Source organism: Lepidothrix coronata, unplaced genomic scaffold, assembly GCF_001604755.1.
Source record: "Lepidothrix coronata isolate B3197 unplaced genomic scaffold, Lepidothrix_coronata-1.0 Scaffold21, whole genome shotgun sequence".
Taxonomy (NCBI): domain Eukaryota; kingdom Metazoa; phylum Chordata; class Aves; order Passeriformes; family Pipridae; genus Lepidothrix; species Lepidothrix coronata.
Window position 1 is genome coordinate 2637089 of NW_016690201.1, and position 23271 is coordinate 2660359.

The 23271-nt window shown below is 43.1% G+C and overlaps 1 protein-coding gene across 1 annotated transcript in view; it reads left to right on the forward strand.

Moving 5' to 3' along the window:
* The window catches only part of URB1 (URB1 ribosome biogenesis 1 homolog (S. cerevisiae)), a 41481-nt gene extending 18374 nt beyond the window's left edge, over positions 1-23107 (forward strand). Inside the window, exons 16-39 of the mRNA XM_017807896.1 lie at positions 1549-1665; positions 2290-2428; positions 2560-2730; positions 3750-3946; positions 4471-4695; positions 5227-5406; positions 6033-6894; positions 7709-7910; positions 8091-8268; positions 9082-9140; positions 9287-9480; positions 11154-11264; positions 11353-11416; positions 12244-12415; positions 12948-13050; positions 15750-15910; positions 16267-16378; positions 17269-17375; positions 17902-18045; positions 18733-18842; positions 19436-19612; positions 19945-20186; positions 21216-21797; positions 22391-23107. Of these exons, the coding sequence (XP_017663385.1) occupies positions 1549-1665; positions 2290-2428; positions 2560-2730; positions 3750-3946; positions 4471-4695; positions 5227-5406; positions 6033-6894; positions 7709-7910; positions 8091-8268; positions 9082-9140; positions 9287-9480; positions 11154-11264; positions 11353-11416; positions 12244-12415; positions 12948-13050; positions 15750-15910; positions 16267-16378; positions 17269-17375; positions 17902-18045; positions 18733-18842; positions 19436-19612; positions 19945-20186; positions 21216-21797; positions 22391-22596 (4815 nt within the window). The 3' untranslated portion in view covers positions 22597-23107. The remainder of the gene's footprint in view (positions 1-1548; positions 1666-2289; positions 2429-2559; positions 2731-3749; positions 3947-4470; positions 4696-5226; positions 5407-6032; positions 6895-7708; positions 7911-8090; positions 8269-9081; positions 9141-9286; positions 9481-11153; positions 11265-11352; positions 11417-12243; positions 12416-12947; positions 13051-15749; positions 15911-16266; positions 16379-17268; positions 17376-17901; positions 18046-18732; positions 18843-19435; positions 19613-19944; positions 20187-21215; positions 21798-22390) is intronic.
* Positions 23108-23271: the final 164 nt, after the last annotated feature.

Below are 23271 nucleotides of genomic sequence, written 5' to 3' on the forward strand. Positions count from 1 at the left end.
TATTCCACTGGTCTGAAATTTCAGAATTGTAAAATATTTTCTTAAAGCAGATACTTTTACTGCATAGTTGTGTGGCCAACAGAGTCTTCTTTCCTGTGACTGTTCTTAGAATTTACTGTCAGATAACTGCCTGTTAGCTAAATATTCTATGGAAGAAAATGCTGTCAAGTGACTTTTCTGCAACAGTTGATAAAATATTAAAGAAAATGTCTTTAATGTTTGCTCACTCCCCTAGGCTAAGTTAATTCTGACACTGTGATAGATCAATGTAGTTTGTGCCTGCAAAGGTCTTGACATGGATCAAGAAGAGATGATTTTTGGAATTTATTTCTTATCCTCATTTATTTAATCTGTACTTCATCACTCCAGCCTTCCTAAAGCCTTAGCTAGTTTGCTCTGGCCCTGCAAAATAGTTGTCTTTGTTACAGTCCAATACAAGCTTTGATGCAAGGAGTACTTTTGAATTAAAATCCCCTTCTGTACATTTAAATAAGTCATGATTTTTCAGAAGTGCGATCAACTACAAGCCCATAAAGAAACCAGTGGCTGTTGTTTTCAGTATCTTCTTAAAACAGGACATCTTTTAGTTATCTAAGTAGGGGTAGAGACCTAAATTAGGAAAAAGTGCAAAGAGAAAATCCAAGCAGCTGTTCTGGGCCCTGGACAGGGCTCTTCCTGCAGTTAGTCCTGTATTAGTGGCACACAAGTTTGTACAGCTTTGTGCATTTAATCTCTGCATTTAGCTTCAGTCACAGGGTGCAATTGTAATACTCAGTGCACTGAACCGAAGTTACAGTGGTTGAATTGGGGTTTAGGTTTTCGATGCTCTTGATCCCTGCAGGGGATTAAATTCAGGTTAACTCTGTCTCCCAGTAATGAATGTCTCACTCAAAAGCTGCCCAGTACTGTTTTTGTGGTGTATTTGAATTCTTTTGCTGAATGGGGGTGGGGGCTGCCTGATTCAGTCTCATGTCCTCTTTCAGGTTCAGTCCATTGCATTTTCGCTTAAGGTAATGCAGGGGCAGGGAAGTCAGGGCAGTTATGTCAGCAGAAAGGCTGCTAAGAATAGATGTTAATGGGTGTGTTTTGTTTATTTTTCAACACAGTGCCATGTAATAGAAGGCATGTTTTTGGATTTCACATTCTGTTCCTGCCAGTTTTCATGAGAACTGTACATTTCTATTTTGAGACCCTGCCACAAATAGTTAATTATGTTAAAATGAATCCTTTTCCCTTCATTTTTTCTTTATTTTAATGAATTATCCTGTCAGATTCATGTAAGCAGCAGTTATTTTTATAGCTGTTGGTGTTGTACACAGATTAAATAGAAGAAGAAATAGTAGAACAAATGAGTTGTGATAGCTTCCTTTGTATACAAAGAGGTTGAGAAGAGAGCTACAGATACTTCTGTTCATCAACCCGCTCCTCTTTTTTTCTTTCCAAGGAGAAAACATGAAATTCTTTACAAAAAGATCTGTGGTTTGGGGAGTATTGTATTTTAGGTGTTTTGGTTTTTTTTACACACCTGTTCCTTTGTTTTCTGGACAGGTTTTACGTGACAGTGGAGTGTTTGAGTACACGTGGAAGGAACTTACAGTTTGGCTGGAACACTTGGATAATACAAAAGAAGACCAAAAGGAAGCAGTGATTCAGTTTTTGGAAAGGGTAACAATGTCCAAATTAGCTGGATAAACAATACCAAGAATAGTGTTAGTGGAAACCAGGGATTTTGTTGCTGTTTTTGAGAAATCTGTCAAAGACCAGTGAATGAATTCCAAGAAAAGCAGTGTTTGTCATTCTTTATACAGGGCTGACATCTTTCTTGTCTTGGTGGGAGGACAGCGAAATGATTTGCAGGAAAATTAAATCCCAAAAGAGAAGTTGTTATTATAGCATTGTTGTATGTGTGGGTAGCATTTATCTCCTCCTAAAATGGCATTACCTGCCAAAATTACCAGACCTCAGTAAATTGTAATCTTTTACTATAAAAGTTGACATTTCCTGTTTACTCTTCAGGATGTTAAATGCTTCTTTTTCAATGCAGTTTCCCCAGGGACTCAGTCTGTGGTAGCACTTCAGGTGCCAGATTGCAGTGGATATTTCTTTTTCCATCAGACCCAGTGTACCCTGTATGGCAGGAACCACAGGCAGATTCCAACAAAAAGTTGTCCTCCTAAAACTTGCCCACCTTCCAACCACTTCTAGCACATGGGCTTTTTTAACAAGGTGTGGTTCCCATACACTTAAGAGCCTGTGCACTTACTTTTCTCTCTCAACCTTTGTTGGCAGGTGCTGCTGAAGCTGGTGACAAACCCCTATCCCTACACAGACAAGGCAGCAGACCTGGTTCAGGAAGCCAGCATGCTCCAGGTCAATATGTTTAAACAGGACTCTGATAACATCAGCATCCCCATCTCTCACATTGATGGTAAGTGGTAACTCCTCAAGGACGGAGAATTCCAAGACTCGGTGCCTGTGTTCCTGGAGCGCTGCATTCTAGCTCTGTTGTTTTCCAGTTAGTCTGAATCCTCTGCTTACATTTTTTTCTTCACTTAATAGATGTCCTGGATATGGTGGATGTCATGATTGAGGGCAGTGATGGCTTAGATGAGGAAATTGAGTTCACTTTAAATGAAGACATGATTATTCAAACATTTCCATTCAGTGCTGTTGTCCCTGCTGCATTAGAAGCCAGGAATGTACTGTTGCTTCAGTCTGAAAATGGAACAGGTACAGACTTTTGTTTCTATGTATCAGCTCTGCCAGTGGAGTGGAAGTGGGATGATTTTTACCCAGTGAACTCCTCAAGACATTTTGTTATCTTCATGCCAGATATCTTCATATCAGATCAATGGTGCTTCCTGCTCCAGAGAAGAACTATGAGGTGCTTCTGTCCTTTTTTTCTTGACCCTAAACAGGAGACACTGTCCTTGCATGGACAGTCTTGGTCTGGAAGCAGTTAGCTTCAGTAACAGAGTGTTTTAAGCACAGAGTGTGCAGATATGAGAGGAAGGTGGTGTCAATAGCTGTAGACAGCTCTTCCACAAAGACCAGGCAGTGGGAGAAAGGACTGCACTGTTGAGTAGGAAATGGATGCGTTTTCCAAGGAAAACTTCTTCAGAGACGAAGCTCTGATGGTGAAGCTCTGGTGGTGGTGTTGCAAAGTTCTACCACATCCTTGAGGAAAGTGTTGGAGTCACAGGGGCATCAAGTGGGCTCTGAACAGGATTTGCCAAACCCCACAGCACCTTGCTAAGTTCTGTGTGTATTTGGCTATTGAGTAGCAGCTGGGGTGGGACTGAGAAGTCCCAGTTCTGAAAGAAACTCCTCCCACTTTACCTCACACATGTTAACCTGGCTGTGTGCCCCGAATCGGTTCTCTTAGGTGGTGCTTGGCTGGGGTCTTTATCATGTTAAAATACAGGCCTGTTTAGCACAACACAGTGAAGGCAGAACTAGTTTTATGCTTGTCTGGAAGGAAACAGGCCAAACTGAGCATGTATCTGAAAGCAGGGTGATTATTTACTTCAGCAAGAACTACTGAATGGATGATTTTCCAGGTAGCTTGGTGGGTCAGGAACACTTGTCTAGCTTACCACAAACACCTTTTAATCCTATTCAGTACTTCCCTAAATGATGCTCTGGGGCCTGCTACCCGGGCCCTAGGGAAAGAGGGTTGCCCCAGTGTCTTTGTTCATGTAGATTATTTCTGTCAATAGAAGTGTCATTTTTTATTTTGTTTTTTCTAGGAGCACACATCGTGGAGTACCTTGTTGCTGTTTTCACTGACCTCCTGCACTCTCAGAGAGAACCTTTGGCCCTCTGCTTGATGTTCCAGCTCTATGATAAAGATCTGAAGTCCCTGAAAGTTTCCAAGTACCCTCAGCTCTACCAGTTTAACCAGTACTATAAACTGTGGATACCCCAGCAATCTCAGGAACCTGTGGTATGGAATACCTGAAGTCACTGAATGCTTGAGCCAGTATTCCTATAAAACCTCACAGTTTATAAAGGTTACATTTCCATCAGAAAGTACATTTACATTAAGCTAATTCTGTATTGCTTCTTGATCACGTTGGGACACAATTTTGCTCGAGGGCTTTTCTCTAAGGACACAAGAGGTCTGGGTGGTTGGGAGGTGATGCTAGGGCTCAGGCTCACAGTCACAGAGACACAGCTCCTCACCAGGCACAGCACAGCCTGATGTGTGACGTGGCCTCAGGAGCCAGTTCACAGTGGCAGAAGTGGGTTGGGAATGCACAGGTCCCCTGTGCTGGGTGTGGGTGAGTTAGCCCAGCAGTGAGCGAGGGCACATTCCCCTCGGGACAGCTCTGTGATAGCAGGACTTGTGCTCCTGGAGCTTCAGCCAGGTTTCAGCTCAGAGCTCATTTGAAAGCAAAGGTAGCTGAAGAAATCTTTGATTCGCGGTCATTGTTATTTTCCTCTTACGCTTTTTTCTATTTTAAACAGTTCAAAACCCACAAAGAGGTAAGCAAAGAACCTTCTGTGGCCCTGGATTCTGTGTTTACCACTTTGCTAAAGAGAGCCTACGAGAGAGGAAGCAATACCTTACTGGAAGATGGTATCCAGACAAAATTGAGAGACCTGGCTTCCCAGCTCCCACCCGAACAGCTTTCGTTGGGAGTAAAGCATGTGTTGCTATACCTGAAATCCACAGTGGAGAGCTTCAGCAGTGTAAGAGCAATATTATAATAATATTGTGGGTTTGTTTGGTTTATTTTAATGCAGAAAGTACAAATGACCTGGCTGTTAAAACTTAGGATTCAGTTCTGCAGCTTTTTCCTGTACTTGGCTCTCACTGAGGCCACAGAGCACCAGACAAAGCTGCACCTAATTTGTAAATAAATGTTTGTTCTTCTGGATTTACTTTGTGTGGGTTACCTTACTGATCTGTGTGAGTGCAAATAAACCTGAGAATTTAAACCTGAAATAAACCTGGGTGTCTCTAAAAAGCCTTTCCAGAGGGTAAAATTCACTGGCCTATGTTACACCAGAAGTCACAGTATAGATGAAAATCTATAAATATTTATTTGGCAGCCTGAGACTTTTCCTAGAATCAGGTTCCTACAGAGGGGAGCGATTCCTTCTTGCAGAAGATGTTGTAATCTAAGTAGCTCTTAGTTAACTTCCATTCCTGTTGGATAATTATCCTGCTGCTCCCATCCTTCTCTTTTCTCAATTTCCAAGGTATCTTTATTTTCACAGCTTAGTAAAACTTCTGGTCCTCAACTTGTTGACCTCTATGTGGACCTGCTGAACAGCTTGTTGTGCCGGGGCAATCAGATAGAGTTGGATCATCAGCAGAAACGGGAGGAGCATCAGACTGAGTCAGATCTCTTTGTGGATGAGGAATCTCTGATCACAGAGGAGTCTTCAAATGACAAGGTACCAAATCCCTTGATACACAGGCATCTGTTAGTAAACTTTGATTTATTCTCTAGGGAAATAGTCATAAGTTTTGCTTAACCACAGATGCTGTTAAGGTCTCAGAGAAGAACTTAGCAACACAGAGCATGTGGACCAAAGTACTGTTACCAAAGTACTGTCTGGAAATCTGACCCAGCTGCATCATCCACAGGCTCACTCCTGAGCTGTCAGGAACACAGTCAGGAGAGGTCCTGAAAGAGACACCTTTGCAGAAAACCCTTTGTAAAGCCTGGTTATGAAAATTATGTTCTTGGAGGAGTGATTTTTTTTTTCCCTTCTTTCATCTGTTCTGTGAATTTGTGGAGATTAGAATCAAACTGTGTTGACAAAATATGCAGATTTCCTCTGGAGATGTGGAGAATCCTCAGTGGAGGCTTGCCTCCCCACAGCTTGAACGGTGGAAGAATGGTATATATGTACTTGTAGTTCATTAATATTTTTATCCTCTGGGCAGTTAGTAGACAATTTCGTGTTCAATAATTGTAATTAACGAACTGTGGAAAATAGACAGATGAATGCTTTTATTTTTTTGCCTCAAACTCTAATTTTCCACTCAGTGATATTGTTACAACCATCTGTTACAGACCCTGGAAGATACACTCATGTTAATTTTCGGACATCCTGTGCTGGAGAGTTGGTTCCTGGCTTTAGAACTACGTTCTGTTCCTCAGCCTGGTTTGAACCCTGTCACTGTGAAACTCCTGTCAGCTCACCTCAATTCTGGTGTGCTCCAGCTGCTGAAAACAGGTGGCCCCATCTTTCAGAGCATCACAGCGGATCACAGACATGTGTTGTCCAAGTATTTCGAAGCTATCACAAAAAGTGTCTTGAAAGAGCTACAGGCTGTGGGGAAAGACAGCAGCCAGATCTCTCCCAGGAAGTCTCACCAGCTGCAGGCTCTGGAGGAGTTGCACATATACATGAGTGCAGCTCAGCTGAAGGACATCACTTTAACCATGCTGCGACTTCCTGAGACAAGCTTGACTGCTCAGAAATCTGAAAAATCCCCTAAGAAAGGGAAACAGTTGAGCTTCTATGGACAGATTTTGGTTCAGCTCCTCACAGACAGCTACCAAAGGCAGCCTCAGCAAAGAGAGCTCCTGCTATCCACAGAGCACATTAGAGCTTTGGGGGTATTGATGTCAGCATCAGCCAGCAAAGATTTGGAGAAGGTTTTCCTTCAGGCTCTCCAGAATGAGCCAGTCCTTGCCCACGCAGTCGGTGTTGAGGTGCAGGTTCACTGCCTCAACCAGTGCTCCCACACCTCCCTTGCCATTGTGGCCATGCTGATCAAGCACTCAAGGACTCACCTGCTGCAGTTTGAGCTCTGGTGCCTGAGCAGTGCCACTGGGAAGTACCTCAGGAAGCACATGGAGAGCTTTCTCCCACTCATTAATGTATATTTGCAATGCAGAGACCAGTATGATTTCACCCGACCTTCCTCAGGTAAAGGAACCACTGATCTCTGTTTGATTTGGGAGTCTTGGATCCTCTGCACAATAAGTAGAGGTGATAAAACTGAGGTATCTGTCCTCTGATGACTCTTGTAAGCACCTCTGCAGCACTAAGAGCTGTGCTGAGGGTTGGCTGTTAGAATGAAGCCAAATGTTCTTACAGTTACTGCTGCCCACATTTCTCTTTTGAAGCCCTTATGCTTGGTGTGTGTGAAAATCTGTCTTTGTGCTTCTCTTGGTTTAGTACAGGAAGTAAAACCTTTTGCTTAGGCACAGATGGAACACACCAGGCAGATGGTTTTGCAGAATCTGAGCTGTAACTTTTACAGAATCCAAAATTTTCTTCTAAAACAAATCTCCAACTATAGCTTTGCTACATGCCCTCCTAAGCTGGCAGTCCAGACCTTTCCAAACTCACAACAGCATTACATTGATGGATGAGAGTGTTAAATTCTCTACCAGCAAAACGAGGAGATAGGATTCAACTTGAAAGAACAGGATCATTTTGGTTTCATTTCTCCTGTTGCCCAGAAATATAAATAGCAAAGGAAACAAGCTGACTGTAGCTGTAGCTGTACCTACAAGGTCAAGCAGTGAAAAGACCTTGTCAGCACTCAGGAAAGTAAAGGATGGGCAAAGAACTAAGCCTTTCTCTAGCACTTCTCTGTAGCAGATAAGCAGCTCCTGTAGCATCATTTCCGAGAAACTGAATAATCTGGGCCTGGGTTAGAAAATGATTTGGGATTAGTGTGTTGTTGCTTGACACCTGTAGGTGGTGGAAACTGTGACCTCTGCTCTCCCTGCAGTTGTCTCTGCTGTTACCCCTGTCCTGAGGAAAGCTCTGTGGAAGGAGCTCTGCGCTGGAATTCAGGACACAGAAGTGTCGTGTGAGACTACTGTGAAACTGCAAATTCTTTCAAAGTTGTTGCCATCTTCAGAAAGCAAAGGGCTGCGCAACCTGATGGACCAGCTTCCTGCTGCTTTTGAGAGAGCAGGGAATGAAGAGAGGTGGGCAGTGTGTGTTGCCCTCTCAGGGCTCAGGTTGTCCTGAATGCAAATCATATGAGCAGTAACAGCATCCTCTCCTCACAGAATCTGTCGCTCTGCGCTTTGGCAGCAAGACACTTTTAACATATACAAAAAGCAAATTAAACATGAACGAAAAAATAAATAACTATCTCTCTGCAGTTGGACAGTGGCAGATGCCATATCCAGAGCGCTTGAAAACTCAGAGGAGCTGCATTCCTGGAGGAGATGCCTGTTATCAGCCTGCATGAAGGGGTTAGTTGCCATGTACGGCAGCAATAAAGATGAAAGCAAGCAAGAAGTGGAGAGGTCCATGCTGCTGAGGCTGGAGGAATTACTGGTGAGACTTCTTATCTGCTTTGCCAGAGTGACACTGTGTGCATATGTGTGATTGGACACTTGTGTCTTGGGTAAACATAGACTGGATTTGATTTCCTGTTTTATAGATTGTGGTTTCCATGGACTTTTAGTAGCTTTTACAGTGTTAACTTAGCTCTGCTAATCCTTTATAAAAAGCAGTTTTGAGTTCTTGATGACTGCTTTCTGCTAGGAGTCCCCTTTGAAGACAAGAGTATGAGGTATTCAGGAGTAAAAAATCAAAAGTTGCCAGTGGACTTTTTTTTTTAATTAAAAAAAAAAAGTGATAAAGATGCTTCTGCTGAGACCCACCTACTATGGCATCTGCAGTCTGGGGCAGAGATCCTTTTGATCAGTTGTTGTAAGGAACACATACACCCAAGCCATCTCCGTGTGCCATGTGCACAGCTTGCTTAGTTTAAGGACACAAAAACCTAGTACCGAATCCCTTGCTTTGACTTGCCTGCTTTTGATTCCTTTCACACTTCAGGAGTGTAAAGAGTTTCGAGACTCTGGGTTTTTTGGTACCTACAGACCTGCTTGCTTTTCAGTTACATACAGCCCATATGCTCCTCTGCTCGCAGACCAACAAAACAACCCTTGCATTTTCATTTGAACAAGGAGATAGGGTTGTTGTATCCAAGAGCTTTTTTCCCTGCTATCCCTTGATCATCCCACCTGAGTTTGGCTTGCATGTTGATAGCGTGTCCCTTGAACAGAAATTGCTGGTGTTGATGAGCTGTAGAAGCTCCGTGTGCCAAATGTAAACACCTGTTTTGACTTGCTGCACACACAGCGCATGGTTGGAGAAGTGGACCCAGATGACTGGTACAGCTTTGTGAAGACAGGACTCAAGTAAGTGTTTCCATTTTAATTTGCTTTGATTTTACTAAGTTTGCTTTCTTTGCAGAGTTCTCATTTCTGAAACAGCTTTTTATTTCAAGCAGGTTTCCTTGAGTTTGGTTGGGATCTGACTTTTCTGTGGTCCTTGCCTCCCAAAGGTACCGCTACAGAGATGAAGCATTTCTGAAAGCCCTGAATGTTGCCTTACAGTTACTATACAAGAAAGAATCTTCACTTAGTCAGAGCTTAGTCAAGCTCTCCAAACTTCACATGATGGTCACGCAGCACTCTCTATTTTTATCAGTCATCCTGAGGTCAAGAGAAGAAGATGGCATGAACATCCAGACAAGAGGTTTTTTTTAATCTTCTTCTTGCCTTTACTAAATATAGTTAATCTTGTCTTTCTTGCATTATATTTTCTCCATCCACTAATCTATCCACCTACATGGATACTTGCAGAGCTATTAAACAGTTCCAGAATATTAGCATTTAGTTTTAAATTGTACCTGTTCTTGGATCCAAATGTTACATATATTTTATTGATGCTGGTTTTAAACACTAATATTTCTAAAACTACTGGAAAGTAGGTTTGGGTTTTTTGTTTGGTTTTTTGGGTATTTTTAAACCAAGTTGAAGTCTTGGATTGATTCTTTTGCTTTCTGTGAGGCAGTTAGTATAAGATCACAGAAGTGCATATAGGTCCTGTGACAAGAAACCTATTTTAAAATAGGTTGATACAGGAGATTTTAAGTTGATGTTGCAAGTTGCATCAAAAAATGTTAATTTAAATGAGGTGTATTTGATACCGCAACTTTCATGAGGAATATCCTTCCTCATAAATTGGAATATAAATTGGATGCTAGTTCATGTGTAGGATTGGCTTTGTTTCTTCATTGCTGAAATGCTGCCTGACCATTAACCACATTTAGTCTACCTAGACCTCAGCTTTTCCCCACAGCACAGGGGTTTGAGATTCACTGATTAAAGGAGCTGTGTAAGAAAAAGGGGAGGAAATTTTCAGGGCAGCATGTTGATAGCAAATTTTGTGTGTATTGGTGAGGAACATGTAAACAAGCTTTCAAGTTTTAAATCACCTGAAAAGAGAAAAATGCTCTTGTCAAGTCGCAAATTTAGTGAAATTAAAAATAAGGAATAGCTTTTGCTGCTTACTGTATGTGTCTTACCTTTAGAATGTATTTCACTAGAGCAGCAAGATGGATCCTTTGAGGCTAACTGCAATATTCCAGAAGCTTGATGTCAAGAGTGTATTCACTCAGGCTGTTGCTTTATGAGCTCTTCAGATTCCTGCAGATAACTAGGGACCAAAGCCTGTGCCTTCTCAGATACTGGGAGTAGAGAAATCTGGAGTCAGGTTTTGAATGTGCTATGGACACCCTGTTTGCCTTTGAGTAACCTGATCACTTATTTTTTCTGTTTCTTAGTTAGTTATAGAATAAAATGGGTGATTTTTATATGCTACAGGACAGAGTTCCTGTAGCTCAGTAACTACCTGAACTCTGCAGTGCTGATCCCTGTTGGAATGCACAGTGCAGGAGCATTTTTGTAGTTACTGCAGCTGGGGTGTGAACTAACAAGTTCTTGCTGTAACTCTTCAAGTACCTTAGGGAGGTTGCTGGGATGTCTGCCTGTTCCCTGTGTAACTCATTCCAGGTACCCTCCTGGGAGAGGAGGGAGTGGAGGTATGGCAGGGTAGGGGACAGCGCTCCTTTTTAACCAGAGAGCAAGTGGAAAAGTTTCTGCATATGTGCCACACTGGGGCCCTCACCTGGCAACATGCCTTGTGTGTCCAGCTTGGGAATACTGGTTTAAGATGTTCCACTTCAATGGAATGCATCATAATTGTCCTTTAGTGTAGTTGGGGAAATGGGTTCTGGTATTTCTAGAGACAGATCTTGATGTAAAATGTACAGTCCTGTCTGTGCATCCATTGTAGAGGGTCTGGGGGGTGTTTACATGTGCACTGTGTGACTGGGAGCTGCCAGGCTAAAGCTGTGCTCGTTCCAGAGGCGCTGGTGGATGTTCTGCTGACAGCTGTGCAGCTCAGCCCCTCTCTGTGTGAGAGCAGCCACCTCCCTGTGCTGCTGGGGGCCTACGGGGCCACTCTGAGTGCTGTAGGTGAGTGTGTTACCCTGGGAAAGGCATTTCCTACGTCCGGCTTTCATCTCCATGGGTGACTAACTTCAGGTTCAATCATGATTTTTAGATCAGAAGATACTGCTGCTGCTTCAGTTGTATGAGAAGAATAATCAAAGTCTTATAAACTCCAGGTAGGCTGAGCACCTTCCTTAGTTGGAGTAACTACACACCAATAACCAATAAACAGTCTCACAACTGGCATTTTTCCAGGGTCTTATTTTTGACTGAAATAAACAATAAGCATCGTCAAAGCTAGAGGTGAATTTTGCTTTTAGAAACATTTTTCCTATGAATTTCCTATTCTTAACCTTGTTTCTCATGTTTTGCCCGAACATTTGGGTGTCTGTGGGTTGGGTGAGGAAGTGCCTCATTTCAGGAGTCCCCTGCTCTCCCTCCTTACTACGCACCATAGGGATGTCCTCAGAGATGGAGGCCAAAGTGTAGGACTTCTGGTCATTAGAGTAGGACTTCTTCCCCTTCCTGTGCCTGAGCAGTCCACAGGAAAGCCTGTTGCAGGAGTTCTTCCATACACTGATGGTTTTGGTCTGCCTTCCTCACATGCACTTTTCTGTCCTGGGGGCAGAAATATTTCCAGCAGTGCAAGAACACTGGGTTAGGCAGCTGGAGCAGGTCTGAATCCCTGTCTCTTAATGCAGCTGCTCATTCTTACCTGCACTTAGAGCTTAAATATAGAGGCACTTTCTGTGAGCAGGTACATTTTGACTTGGATTGACAGGGTAGGACAGAGTTAATGAGACACTCTCAAACTGAATTCAAAAAGCTTTGTGATAGATGGAAAAGGTGTTGAGTTCAGGAAATGAGTTCTAGTTTCATGTTGCCATGGGGTAATAAGTACAAGTGAAGAGAAAATTTAAATACCTATTTTGAACCTGTAATTGCTTTCTGCTCAGTGCCAGCAGTCTGTTTCCTAATGCCTTTACCTTTAACAATGTTTAAGAATCCTGCTCTGGGGTCCGGCTGCTGTGGAGCATCACAGGACTTGCAAGAGTCTGGGGAAGTCCCTCTGGCAGCAGCCAAGCATGGAGGAGATTCTGTGTCTGCTAGACCGAGAAAAGATGATGAAGACAATTCTGTCATTCCCTCAGCATCGCCGACTGCTGCCATCACAGGTGCTTTTGCTGCAGGCTATCCTTGGTTATCCTTCTTTGGATGTGCAAAAAGAGCCTTTCACTTGAGCCATTCCTTTCTTGCATTCATGTAATACATTGGAGTTTGTTTCCACCAGCAGAGTAATTTCAATTCATAGGATGGCTGGAGTTAATTCTTTAGGAGCACTTTTCAGATGAGTTGCAGTATAGGGGCCACATCATGTTGGCAGGTGTGATTGTGCATTGCAAAGATTGTCATGTGTGTGAGACCAGAATTGGAGTATCCAAGGATGCACTGACAATAGGCTCTCCAGTCTTTCCTGGAGTTTGCTGACATGCTGTTGGTGCTGGTGAGGAGAAATAGTTGTGAATAAGCCCTGGTAGTGAAGGCCAGATTTAACCACTTGAGTGCATGTCTCACCCTGTGTTGCATTATATTTTACAAGGTGTAGTATCAACTGGTTTATCCTGGGATGAGGTGGTTGGGGAAGTTTGAAACCAAGCTGGAAATTGATGTTGTTCCTTACAAATACTGGTTTGGATTTGGTTTCAGGAAATACAAGAGTCACTATATAAAGATGAAACTGTCAAGAGTCTTGATGACTTCTATGATCCTTGTTTTCTCCTTCAGCTCTTCAGTGAACTGACCAGACCAGGTAAAGCGGATGTTTCTCTTGGGTATTTAGTGTCAGGTTACTCTGCTGCAGGAGCAAGTAGTACAAGGAATTTGTGTCTGACTTTCAAGAGAAGGAATGTACTGCAGTGAGGGCTGTGACTGAATTGGCTGGAGATCTGGCCTGTTACAGGCTGTAGTTATAGAACATGGAAACTTCAGCCAACTCACTTTCCAGCAGACAGAGGTGCATGGGGCCAGTGTGTGTTATGAATAGGCTGAGAGCCCTCAGAAATCAAAGGGACACAAGTATCCTAAGGAATTTCCTAACCAGCTCCCTCCCTGTGTTGGTTATGGTTAACCACTGTGTAGTTACAGCTAGATTTGGCTTTCCACACCAATAATATCAGAAGCACTTGGCAGGCTGTTAGTGTCTGTCAGTGAAACCACACTCACAGTCCTTTGTTCACCCAGACCTTTGCAGTACAGCACCTGTTTGGGTGTTCTTAGCCTGTCCTTAGCTATGGTTTAAACTGTACAGCAGGAACAAGAACTGTCTTTCAGTCCTCTGAGGAGAAAAGATACCAGAACTATTTGACATTTCGTAGGAGAAGGGATTTCAGGTGATCCAGTAAATGTGCTGGACCTTTGAGATGGATGTGGATGAAGAGCACGGACAGCCAATGTCTTTGGAACTGGGTGTAATAGTTGAAAAAAGCACAATGCCATCACCACCCACCACCTGAGCTGGAGAGAGGCATCTGATGGTTCTTGCTCAGCCTCAGCAGCACTGCAGCTGGTGCTGACCCTCTTGTGTGGCCACTTGTGTGGGAAGCAGCGAGACTGAGAACGTCGTGTTCTTGTGGAGCTGTGGAGACAGTGGCTATATTGAATCTGAAACTGGAGAGGAGAAAAACAACCCTCTTTACTGTTCCACACTGAATGAGAGTCGGTGTTGTAAGAGGGGCACTTTTAAAGGGCCCAAGTGATTTATGAGTTCGAGTCCCATGGTGCTTATAAACTATGTCATCTGCTCTTGGAATTCCCAGCTCTTTATTTATTTGCTCTTTGTACTGGCTGCACAGTGCCCTGTGCACAGATGTAACATAACTGCTGTGTTTATAAACACGGACTTCTTGCACAGTATTTAATGCTCACTGAGGAAAAAGTCATTCTAGAGTTGGGCAGATAGCAAGTTCTATCTATCTTCAGCTCTGATAAGCATCTTGTGGAAAGCTTTTCCATCACGGTTCTCGAGGTCCTTTAAACAAGCTGTATGTCAGACATAGAATTAACTTGGTGGTTTTTTAAATAATAACTCGTCATTTTATGTTAATTGTTGAACGCAGTCTCTATGCAAGATATTACCACTGCATGTTTTTAGTGGAAGAAAGTTTTCCAAAGAAATCTGTGGACTGCTGAAGTGAGAACCTTGTATTTCATTACATGGCACCACCCCATGAAATCACCCACTTGGTGTGACTGGTTGGTGCCTGTTAGTAGTTCTCCAGCAGCCTGAAGGAGAGCAGAGTGGTGGCTCTGGGACAAAGGGCACTGGACTGGTGGGGTGGTAGAGACTCTGCTGTTACCTGGCCCATAACTAGCAGAGCTGGGTAGGAATCTGCCAGGCATGAAATGGAGTTTTAGGAGTTCTGGCAATTGAGAAGATGAGGGAAACAGCCCAGCTGCTGATGCAGGGACAGGACCAATCTGTGATTTGTTTACATAAAGAGATATATATATATATATTAGTTTGTGTGTGCAGTGATGGGGGAGGAAATCAGTGGATCAAATATAGGTACTTATAAGTAAGACTACAGCCCCTTCTTAAATAGGAATATTTGTTTCTGGAAGCTTCCTCTTGACCTTCAGTGTGAATGAGGAGAAAATACCTTAATATTATTGCTAAACTCAGCACCATGGTACATTTGCACTGTAGCTGGTAAAATACCATCAAAAGGTGCCATTGTGTTCCTTTCCTGGTGAATGGAATTGAAATAGTCAGTTTTACACCAAGTCTTTTCTAGCCATCAGTGGGTAGAAATGGGACAAACTCTTCAAAACACAGAGCCCTTAAATGAGAAACACCAAATCCTGATGGCAAAATGCTGTGGAAGGTAAATGTTAGATTGAAGGGAGTGTTTCCTGTTTTCTGTTGGGCTGGATTTTGTTTTTCCCAGAAGGGCACAGAGGTGCAGTTTGGTACTTTGCTTGGAACAGGCCTTACCAGCAGAGTCACTCTTACCTGCACAGGGACAACTGCTGTGGCCAAAGGACTATTTATGCGTTACTCTCCTGCCCTTTCTGTTGCAGAAGCTTTTTAGTGCAGGTAGGCTTTTCATTTGCTGATCTTTCTTTTAGGCACCCAGAAAATGCTCCGGGGAGGTGAATTCTACCTCTTGTTCTTCTTTGTACTCAGCTTTCCCTAAACAGTGAGATATGATATATCTTTACAGAGTTTACTCCTAACTTGGCATGCCCTAGGCAGGCAGGGTCATCTCTGTCTCACATAAATGAGACTGACTTCATGAATTCCAGCTCAAGTAAAGAATTCCTGTTCAGAGTGATTTGCAGAACACCTTTGTTAGCTGGAGGAGCCTTCAGCATGTGGTGAGGTCATAGTTTGTCAGGGTAGAGCTAGAAATGGGTGCTTATGAACAGGAATGTTAAGGATTATAGTGCTGTTACATACTATGGGACTCACCAGGGGCTTTGCTGTGTCTTTTTTCCCTCTTCCCACAGAGTGTGTCGTGGCATGTCACAAGTTTGTGGAAGTCAATGCCCTGGGTCTCACAGTAGCTGCCCTGAGCAGCTACGATTCCAACATGAGAGCGGCTGCATATTTCGTCCTGGCTTCCTTCCGCTCCCACTTGGAAGGAGCTCGCTTTCGGGAGAAGAGCCAGGTAAGGCTGAGCTCCACTGCCAGTCTGCCAGATGAGACCTTGAAGGTCATGGACACTCCTTTGCTCATCCATGTACATGCACATGGTGAAAGTGCTAAAAGCAGCTTTTTATCCTCTTTTCCATTGTTTCTCCTCTATCGCTTTATGTTTCTTCCTGTTATAATCAATAGACAGAAAAAGTGGGGAAATGTGTTTTAGACATTCTTAGAAATTTTGTTTGTAGGAATGGAAATCCTGATGGAATTGATATTTGAGTTACAGCCTACGAAATATCCTGAAAGCTGACTTAGGTATTCATGCTCCTATTATATTTGTTCGGTTTATGGTTCAGACTTTTCTCTTCTGGGCTTTTGTAGTTGCTGTATCTCTTGGATACTGTGCAGAATGGAATCAGGCAGCCCAACCTCAGGTTCACCTTCTCCCTGACCCTCTACATTGCTCGTGTGGCACAGCAGATACTGAAGCCAGGTACTGTAACCTCCTGTGCATGTCACTCCTCAGGCGAGTCCCTGTGCATGTCTGGAAGAGGGGAGGGCTGTGACACTGGTGGGAGCCATGATCCTGCATTCCTGTATTTCACAGAAAAGCTCTCAGTATTGTGTAGGCTGCCTTCCTGAAGCAATGGGAAGTGCTATTTGTATTTGTGTACAAAACCAGTCTGATACGCGGTGGTGAAACCACCACCTCCTCGTAATTTTGGGGTGGAGGTGAGCAGAGGATGTGTGAGGGTCCTGCTCAGCAGATCAGAGTAGATTGGCCCAAGTGTTCTCTTGTCCTTGGATGCTGAATCAACTGTTGCAAAGAAGTCATGGCCTCAGGGAGCAGGGCAATCTGGAAAGGACCTTGTGAGGTCTCCAGCCCAACCTTCTGCCCAGAGCAGCTGTGAGGGCAGAGCGCTTTGCTGGGTCTTTGTCCCAGAAAACCTTCAGACCTCTAGGCTGATCCTAGAAAACCTCCAGGGCTGATGACTGCATAGTCCCTCAGGGCAACTTGTTTCACTGCTCGTGGGGGGCATGTCTCATCTGTAGGATAAAAAATTAGGCTTGAAGTGTGTAGAGGTTTTGCCTCTTGCTTTGCTGCAGATTTCTGTTCTGTCAATGCAGTAGTGTTGGATTTGGTGAAATCAGTGTCATGGTGAATGTTTATCTTCTCACCTGCTTTGTGCTCATTCAGTCTGAGCTTTTCATTTTGGAGAAGAGAAGAGAAGGGATGCCCAGCAATATAACGAGGCCTCCTGCAGTTCCTGGGCTGTTCTCACAGCTGGAACATTGCCCAGTACAGCTGCCATTTACTGTTCTCTGTGGTTGTGTATTGGGAATGTGTTCCTCCTCCACAATGACAGTTATTTCTCTTCACAGAGGAGCACATGTATATAAAGGTAAACAGATTCCTTCTGTCACACCAGTATTTGGACCTGAAGAAAGTTCCAGGATTTTTCCAGCTTTTCTACAGTTTTGATTTTGAGGTAATATAAGGATCACATCGTAGGTATCCAATAATTCCTCAGAGAATAATAGAAAAAAGCCATTAAAATACAAAAAATCTCCTTCTCCCATAGGTAGTTAATTAGAGGCATCTTTGCTTTGTTTCATGTTGGAATTAAAATTATTTCCCTGTTTCTTTGTTGTTTTCTTAATAGTAACACACAGTGAAATAATTCGTTGTGCTGTGTGTTCTCTGTGAGCACACTAAACAGAATATTTTGCCCTAGCTAGCTTACATTCATCTTAAGAGTTTAGATTATTAACACTGAGCTCAAATGAAGTATTTTAGGAACAGAAACTTTTAAGGTTCCATTTTCAGTGCATATTTGGGCTGCAGACTTACTGTTCCTGATGGATGTTAGTGATTAAATTTGATAGGGATGGAAATGGAGAACAAGCTGTGGTAAGCCTTGAGCTGGCACTCCCAGGGAATCAGGTTTTTGTGCTCTTAGGAGCAGGTATTGTTTGGAAATGTCTTATGGGGATATTTTTCTTTATGGTTTCTAGTACAAAACAGAGCGTGAGTGGATCCTCAGATTTCTTGGGGAAGGACTGCGTGACAAACATTGCTATGAGCTTTATGACTACCAGAGGATTTTTCAGGTCATTCTCTCCTTTTTCAACAGTCCTTTGTGTGATGAGGGCTCCCAGGTAAGAATTTTTTTTAAAAAATGCCCACCAAAAAACCCCAAACCCCAGAAGTTTGCATGACTTGGAGATCTCAAACAAGCACAAAGCAGAAAGGAGCAGCTGACTCTTCCCTTGTGCTCTAGAAAATCTATTCCTTGTTGATTTTGTGCATGTGTGGAGGGGGAAATAATTGCTTATATAGAAAGTGGAGTCACATCCTTATCCACTGAAACTGGAACAGCTCCCTGCCATCATGGAGCCTCACTTGTGTACCACAACTTTGCTCCTACATTCAGAGCCTTTGCTTTTTTGGGTCTCTGTATTCCCTAACCAGCATGTTTGTTACCTGTACAGTGCTGCAGTAGGAAGGGAGCTCACATTCCAGAAGCTCTCAGGTTTGTGAGCATCCACCCTGAGAAATCCAGTCTGTTAAAAGTACCTCAGATATGGAAATCTTGGACAAAAATATAAAATTGTCCTGCTACTTTAAGACTTCTTGTAAGACTAGCACCTGTGGTATGAAGCTTTGAAAGGAAGACGTCTTTTCTTCCCCAGGGTTGCTGAGAACAATTGGTGTTGGTGATACATTTTACCTTGAAGCTGATCAGATACCAGTCCAATTACTAATTATGCCCTTCTAAAAGTTTTATAATTAGATCCTGACCATTTCTGAATTTGTGAAAGAACAAGTTACATTTTCTGTTTCAGAGTCGTATTCTGGAGATACTGCAAAGTGCTGCTCGTGTCACCAGAGCTGCCTATGAGCTGATACAGGATCACAGCCTCCTAACCTGGGTCCTGCACATCCTAGAGAAAAGGTAACTAGGGAAATACTAGAGAAATGGGAACAATTCTACTGTCCCCAGTAGCATAATTTTGTGACTGAGTATGAAAACCAAGGTGACAGATGGAGACAGTCAGGGCCGGTCATGTTCGGCACCAAGGGCTGTACTGGCAGAACTTGCTGAACTCTGAAATGTCCCTTGTGTTTCTGAAAATGGAAACAAGATGCTTTCAGGTTGTGGAAGGGAGGGATGGTGGAGGGGGCTTTGTGTTTTTGAGAACACTTCCTTGAAAAACTTAGCAAAACAGTGCCTTGTTTTAGTGTGTGTAACTTTTAAATTTCAAATGCCCACAATTCACATCCTGTCATAGGACCTGCTGCACAGTGATTGGCACAGTAATGGATTTGAGCTGTCTAGAACATTTCTCCTCCTGCTCCTTCCTCTTCCCCTTGCCTCTCCTTCACATACGTGGGCACACACACACAAAATCTCTTCTGCATAGAGTGCCCTGACAGGTTCATGCAAGGCTTAGCACCAAAAGTGCACAAGAATATGGTCCCCTGTAGGTGATGGACCAGTTCCTGGTCAGGCTCTGCCTTCCATATGGGTTTTCTTTTGTTTTTCAGGTTTCTGGAAAACAAGGTGATAAATAAAATTATTTCCTTACTCCATACTCTGTGGCTAACAAATTTAGGAGACAAGAGAGAAAGAAAGAATCAATCCCAGGAGAGCAGGAAATTTCTTCCTATTCAGCTTGTAAATGAATTTCTGTATGTTTTGATCACGTTAGTCAAACACATTCGGTAAGTCCTTTGGTTTTGTTTTTAATCAGTTTGCATCTCGTCCTCTCTACCCTTTGAAATTTATTAAGGGCAGAAAAATTTCTTGATCTCTGGTAGTTCCATGCTTTTTTTCACCTTCTGTTTGGAAGTTGAGTAGTGAATTTGGATGAGATTTCTTTGACAGGAAGGTTTAGCTGTTTGATGACATGGGGAATAAAGTAACATTTGATGCACAGTTGCTGTTAAGTTCTGCATCCTTAATTCCTGACCATATGGACTGTAAGGGGAAAAAACCTTGTACTTATTAATTAGCACACAGAAAAATACATGGCACTTGTGTTTTCTGTTCGTAGGACAAATCTAGATCTGGCCAAGCTGACTCAGTTCTTCAGCACCCTCAGTTCTGTGCTGGAATATCGTGCTGTGGTTGTTGAGGCCTTCAGGGAGATGAGGCGTTTCACGGTGAATGAGGGAGTCCTCTCCAACAGGGAGGTGCTGCTGCTGCTGCACAAGTGGAGCCTCATCGACAAAGACTTGCAGCTGCAGGACGACCTGCAGGCCCTTGCTCAGAAATACCAAATCAAAGAATTGCTCAGTAAGTGCTAAAATATTTCGGAGGAGGAAGCCTTTGTTGAGGCTGTCACAAACCAACCGTATAAGTGAGGCAAACTTCCCAGGAAATAGTGTTAATAACTTTACTTGGATGATCTGATATGGCTTGGTGGGAGGAGGAAGGGAAATGGAAAGCAATTTTACAGGTCTTCCTTGCAGCGATTTCTAACACAATTTGGAAGCTTTGGAGAAACACAGTTTTAAAAAGGGAAAGAGCTTTAAAATGAACTTAATTGCAAATCTGGTATCAGACTTTGAGAAACTATTCTTAAATCTTAAAAAGAAAAAGCAGTGCCAGGAGGCTTTGTGCTCAAAGGTTTGAATTGTTCTCAGTGTGGATGGGTGATCTGGAAGTGATACGTGGGTAAAAAAAATAAAGCAAGGGAAAATTAAATAGTTAATTATTCAGTGTTTGAAGGAAGGAAAAATATGTCTGGACTTGTGTGAATTTTCTTGTGATATCTCTGAATAAAATGTCCAAGGAACTTGGTAGTGAGAGGTGTTAAAACAACGCTGGTTTCCTGCAGCTACAGCTGCTCTTGGTGCACATTAAAGCTTCTATAGGTTTGTTTAAGTGTTCTGTATCAGTTTAATTATGAAAGTATCACATATTTAAGGGATACTGTAAAAGCTTCAGTTTTTCTGAAGTTTTTCACACCCTTTAAAACTCCTCAGAAAGACACGAAGAGAGTTGCTGTAGTGACATCTGTAACTTATTGTATGTGTGGGTTTAAAACACAAGGTGTTGCTCCAAGCCTCGAGGGCTTCTCTCACCTCCAGGCTGGGTGATCCCGTTCAGAGCAGTGTTCCAGCCTGGAGCCCCTGGGAGCTGCCCAGAGCCCATTTGAATGGCATAGGCTCCATGAGGCAGCAAAACGAGGCTGGTACTTACCCTTTTAGCTACTGAATCAACACAGGAGACCACCCTTCTCGCATAATTTTGTACCAGGAAAGTACATAGATACCTTTAGAGTATCTGATATTTGTTTTGGTGGTGTTTTTTTTCTTACAGAAAATATTAAAGACAAGAACAAGCCCCAAGCCTCTTCTCGTGCATATCGTCACATTCGGAAAAAGAACGGGGTTGAAGAAGATGACGCTGCTGCAGACCTGGAAGTGTCTGAACTGGAGAAATGCAGAGACCATCTGAATTCCATATTCGCCCACTGGGAGCCTGTTTTCCCAGCGCCACCTTCCAAACAGGGAGGGGAGCCCCTCAGGCCCACTGACCTTGGGGATGACTCAGTCAGTCTCACCTGTGCATCCACTCTCATGGTCACGAAATGGCTGGTGAAGTCCATGGTGGAGTACAGCCTCAGTGAGCAGAACGTGTCACTGATGCTGCGCTGGCTCCAGGGTTGTGTCGTGCCACAGCCGGCGGCCATGCGGGAGATGCTTAGGGATGAGACACTGAGGAAGAACCTTTTCAAGTTCTACACCCGGGTCTGTGAGGCTCAGCTCTCCAAAGAGCTCCCTGTGCTCAGCTCCATCATGCTTCAGCTCATGGATGCTCAGGGCCTGGCCAACAGCTTCCATGAGCTTGTGAAATCCTTGTGCCTCTCAGCCATGACAGAAGAGGATGAGAACAAGAAAGGTAACTTGTCTCTTCCTTATTATCTCTCTTGTTACAAGGCAGTGATGGGAGGAAGTAGGGAGTTCCATGGGTTTTTTTAATTCAACAGACCATTCTGAAGTTTGCCCATGTCCACTGGAGCTCATAACCTTCCAAGGCAGAAGCTGTACGTGTGATGGGATGAGCTCAGGGTGGGCAACATAGAGAAGGGTCACACTTGTGGGGCTTTCTGACAGTACAATACTCATACTCCCACAAAGAAACTTCCCTTTCGAGGACTAAAATGGAGTTCAGTTCAAAAAATACCATTCCAAGGGGAAAAATAGTCTGCAACAAACAAGTCCATGTGGTCATGGGTGCTGATCCATGTACTGGTCAGTGTTAGCCAGATTGACAGGCCAGATTTCAAACTGTTTTATTTAAGGAAGCTGACAGGAAACTGGTTTGTTTCCTTCGTGTGAGAGGAGTCATTGGCTTTGCATGGGCAAAACCCCCCCCAGATTTTCCATCTAGGGAAACAGGAAACTATTTTAAACCATAAGTCTGGAGGTAAATGGTTTGATATTACTATGTGGAAGTATCTGTTCTGATTTTTCTTAATTTGTCTTCCACAGCTGTTTGTGTATTCCTGACATCCGTTTACATCAAGGACATGTGGCTTGGAGCACGGGAGCCAGATATGTTAATAACTCATGTCAGATTGATCTGCACTAGTGCAGATGGTGAAATAAACGGTGATGACTTGGAAACTCAGGAACAAGGAGAAGAAACTATTAGGTCTCTTTGCAAAACACTTTACTTGGCAACATCAGGGCATTAATTCAGGGAACTGACTCTTAATCTTTAATGTTCTGTGCTCTGCCGTTGTCGCTGTGAGCCGTGAAACCCTCCTGAGCTGTCCCCATACAGACCTAACTGGTTTGGTCATAAAAATCAGTGTTTTGTTATTGTTTACTGAGCAAACTCAGAGGGGGAAAATTGTATTCATTGTCTCTCAGTGGGACATTAAAGTTCCAGTTTCCCTTTTCTTGAACAGTATGGGAACACAACATTTATATAATTTTTATTAAGGCATTTTTAACTTTATGAAGAACCAAAAAGACTCTTTCCTACACTCTGGACCTGTGTCCAGACACAGTTCCAGTCCCTGTGTCGTTGGAGTCCGTCCTCTCTCCAATATAAAATGGGGAAAAAAGGCTGCAGAACGTCCCACAATGTGGTGTAAGTGCAAAGAAGGAGGAGCTGGAGATTTAGCCATGATGATTTACTATTTCTTGAAGAACCAAGTTTATTTCATACCAAAACCAGTGTGAATAAAAGACTGAACACTGGAATCATGGTGGTCTGTGATTCTTCTTGGTTTTAAATGATATGGCTTTTGAAAGCATTTATATCGGAGCTGGTCTATTTTTATTATCCTTGGTTTTTCTTAAATTAAAAAAAGCCCTGACCATCATGGCTGCTGGAACTTGCAGCAAAGGCCCATCTTCTCTCC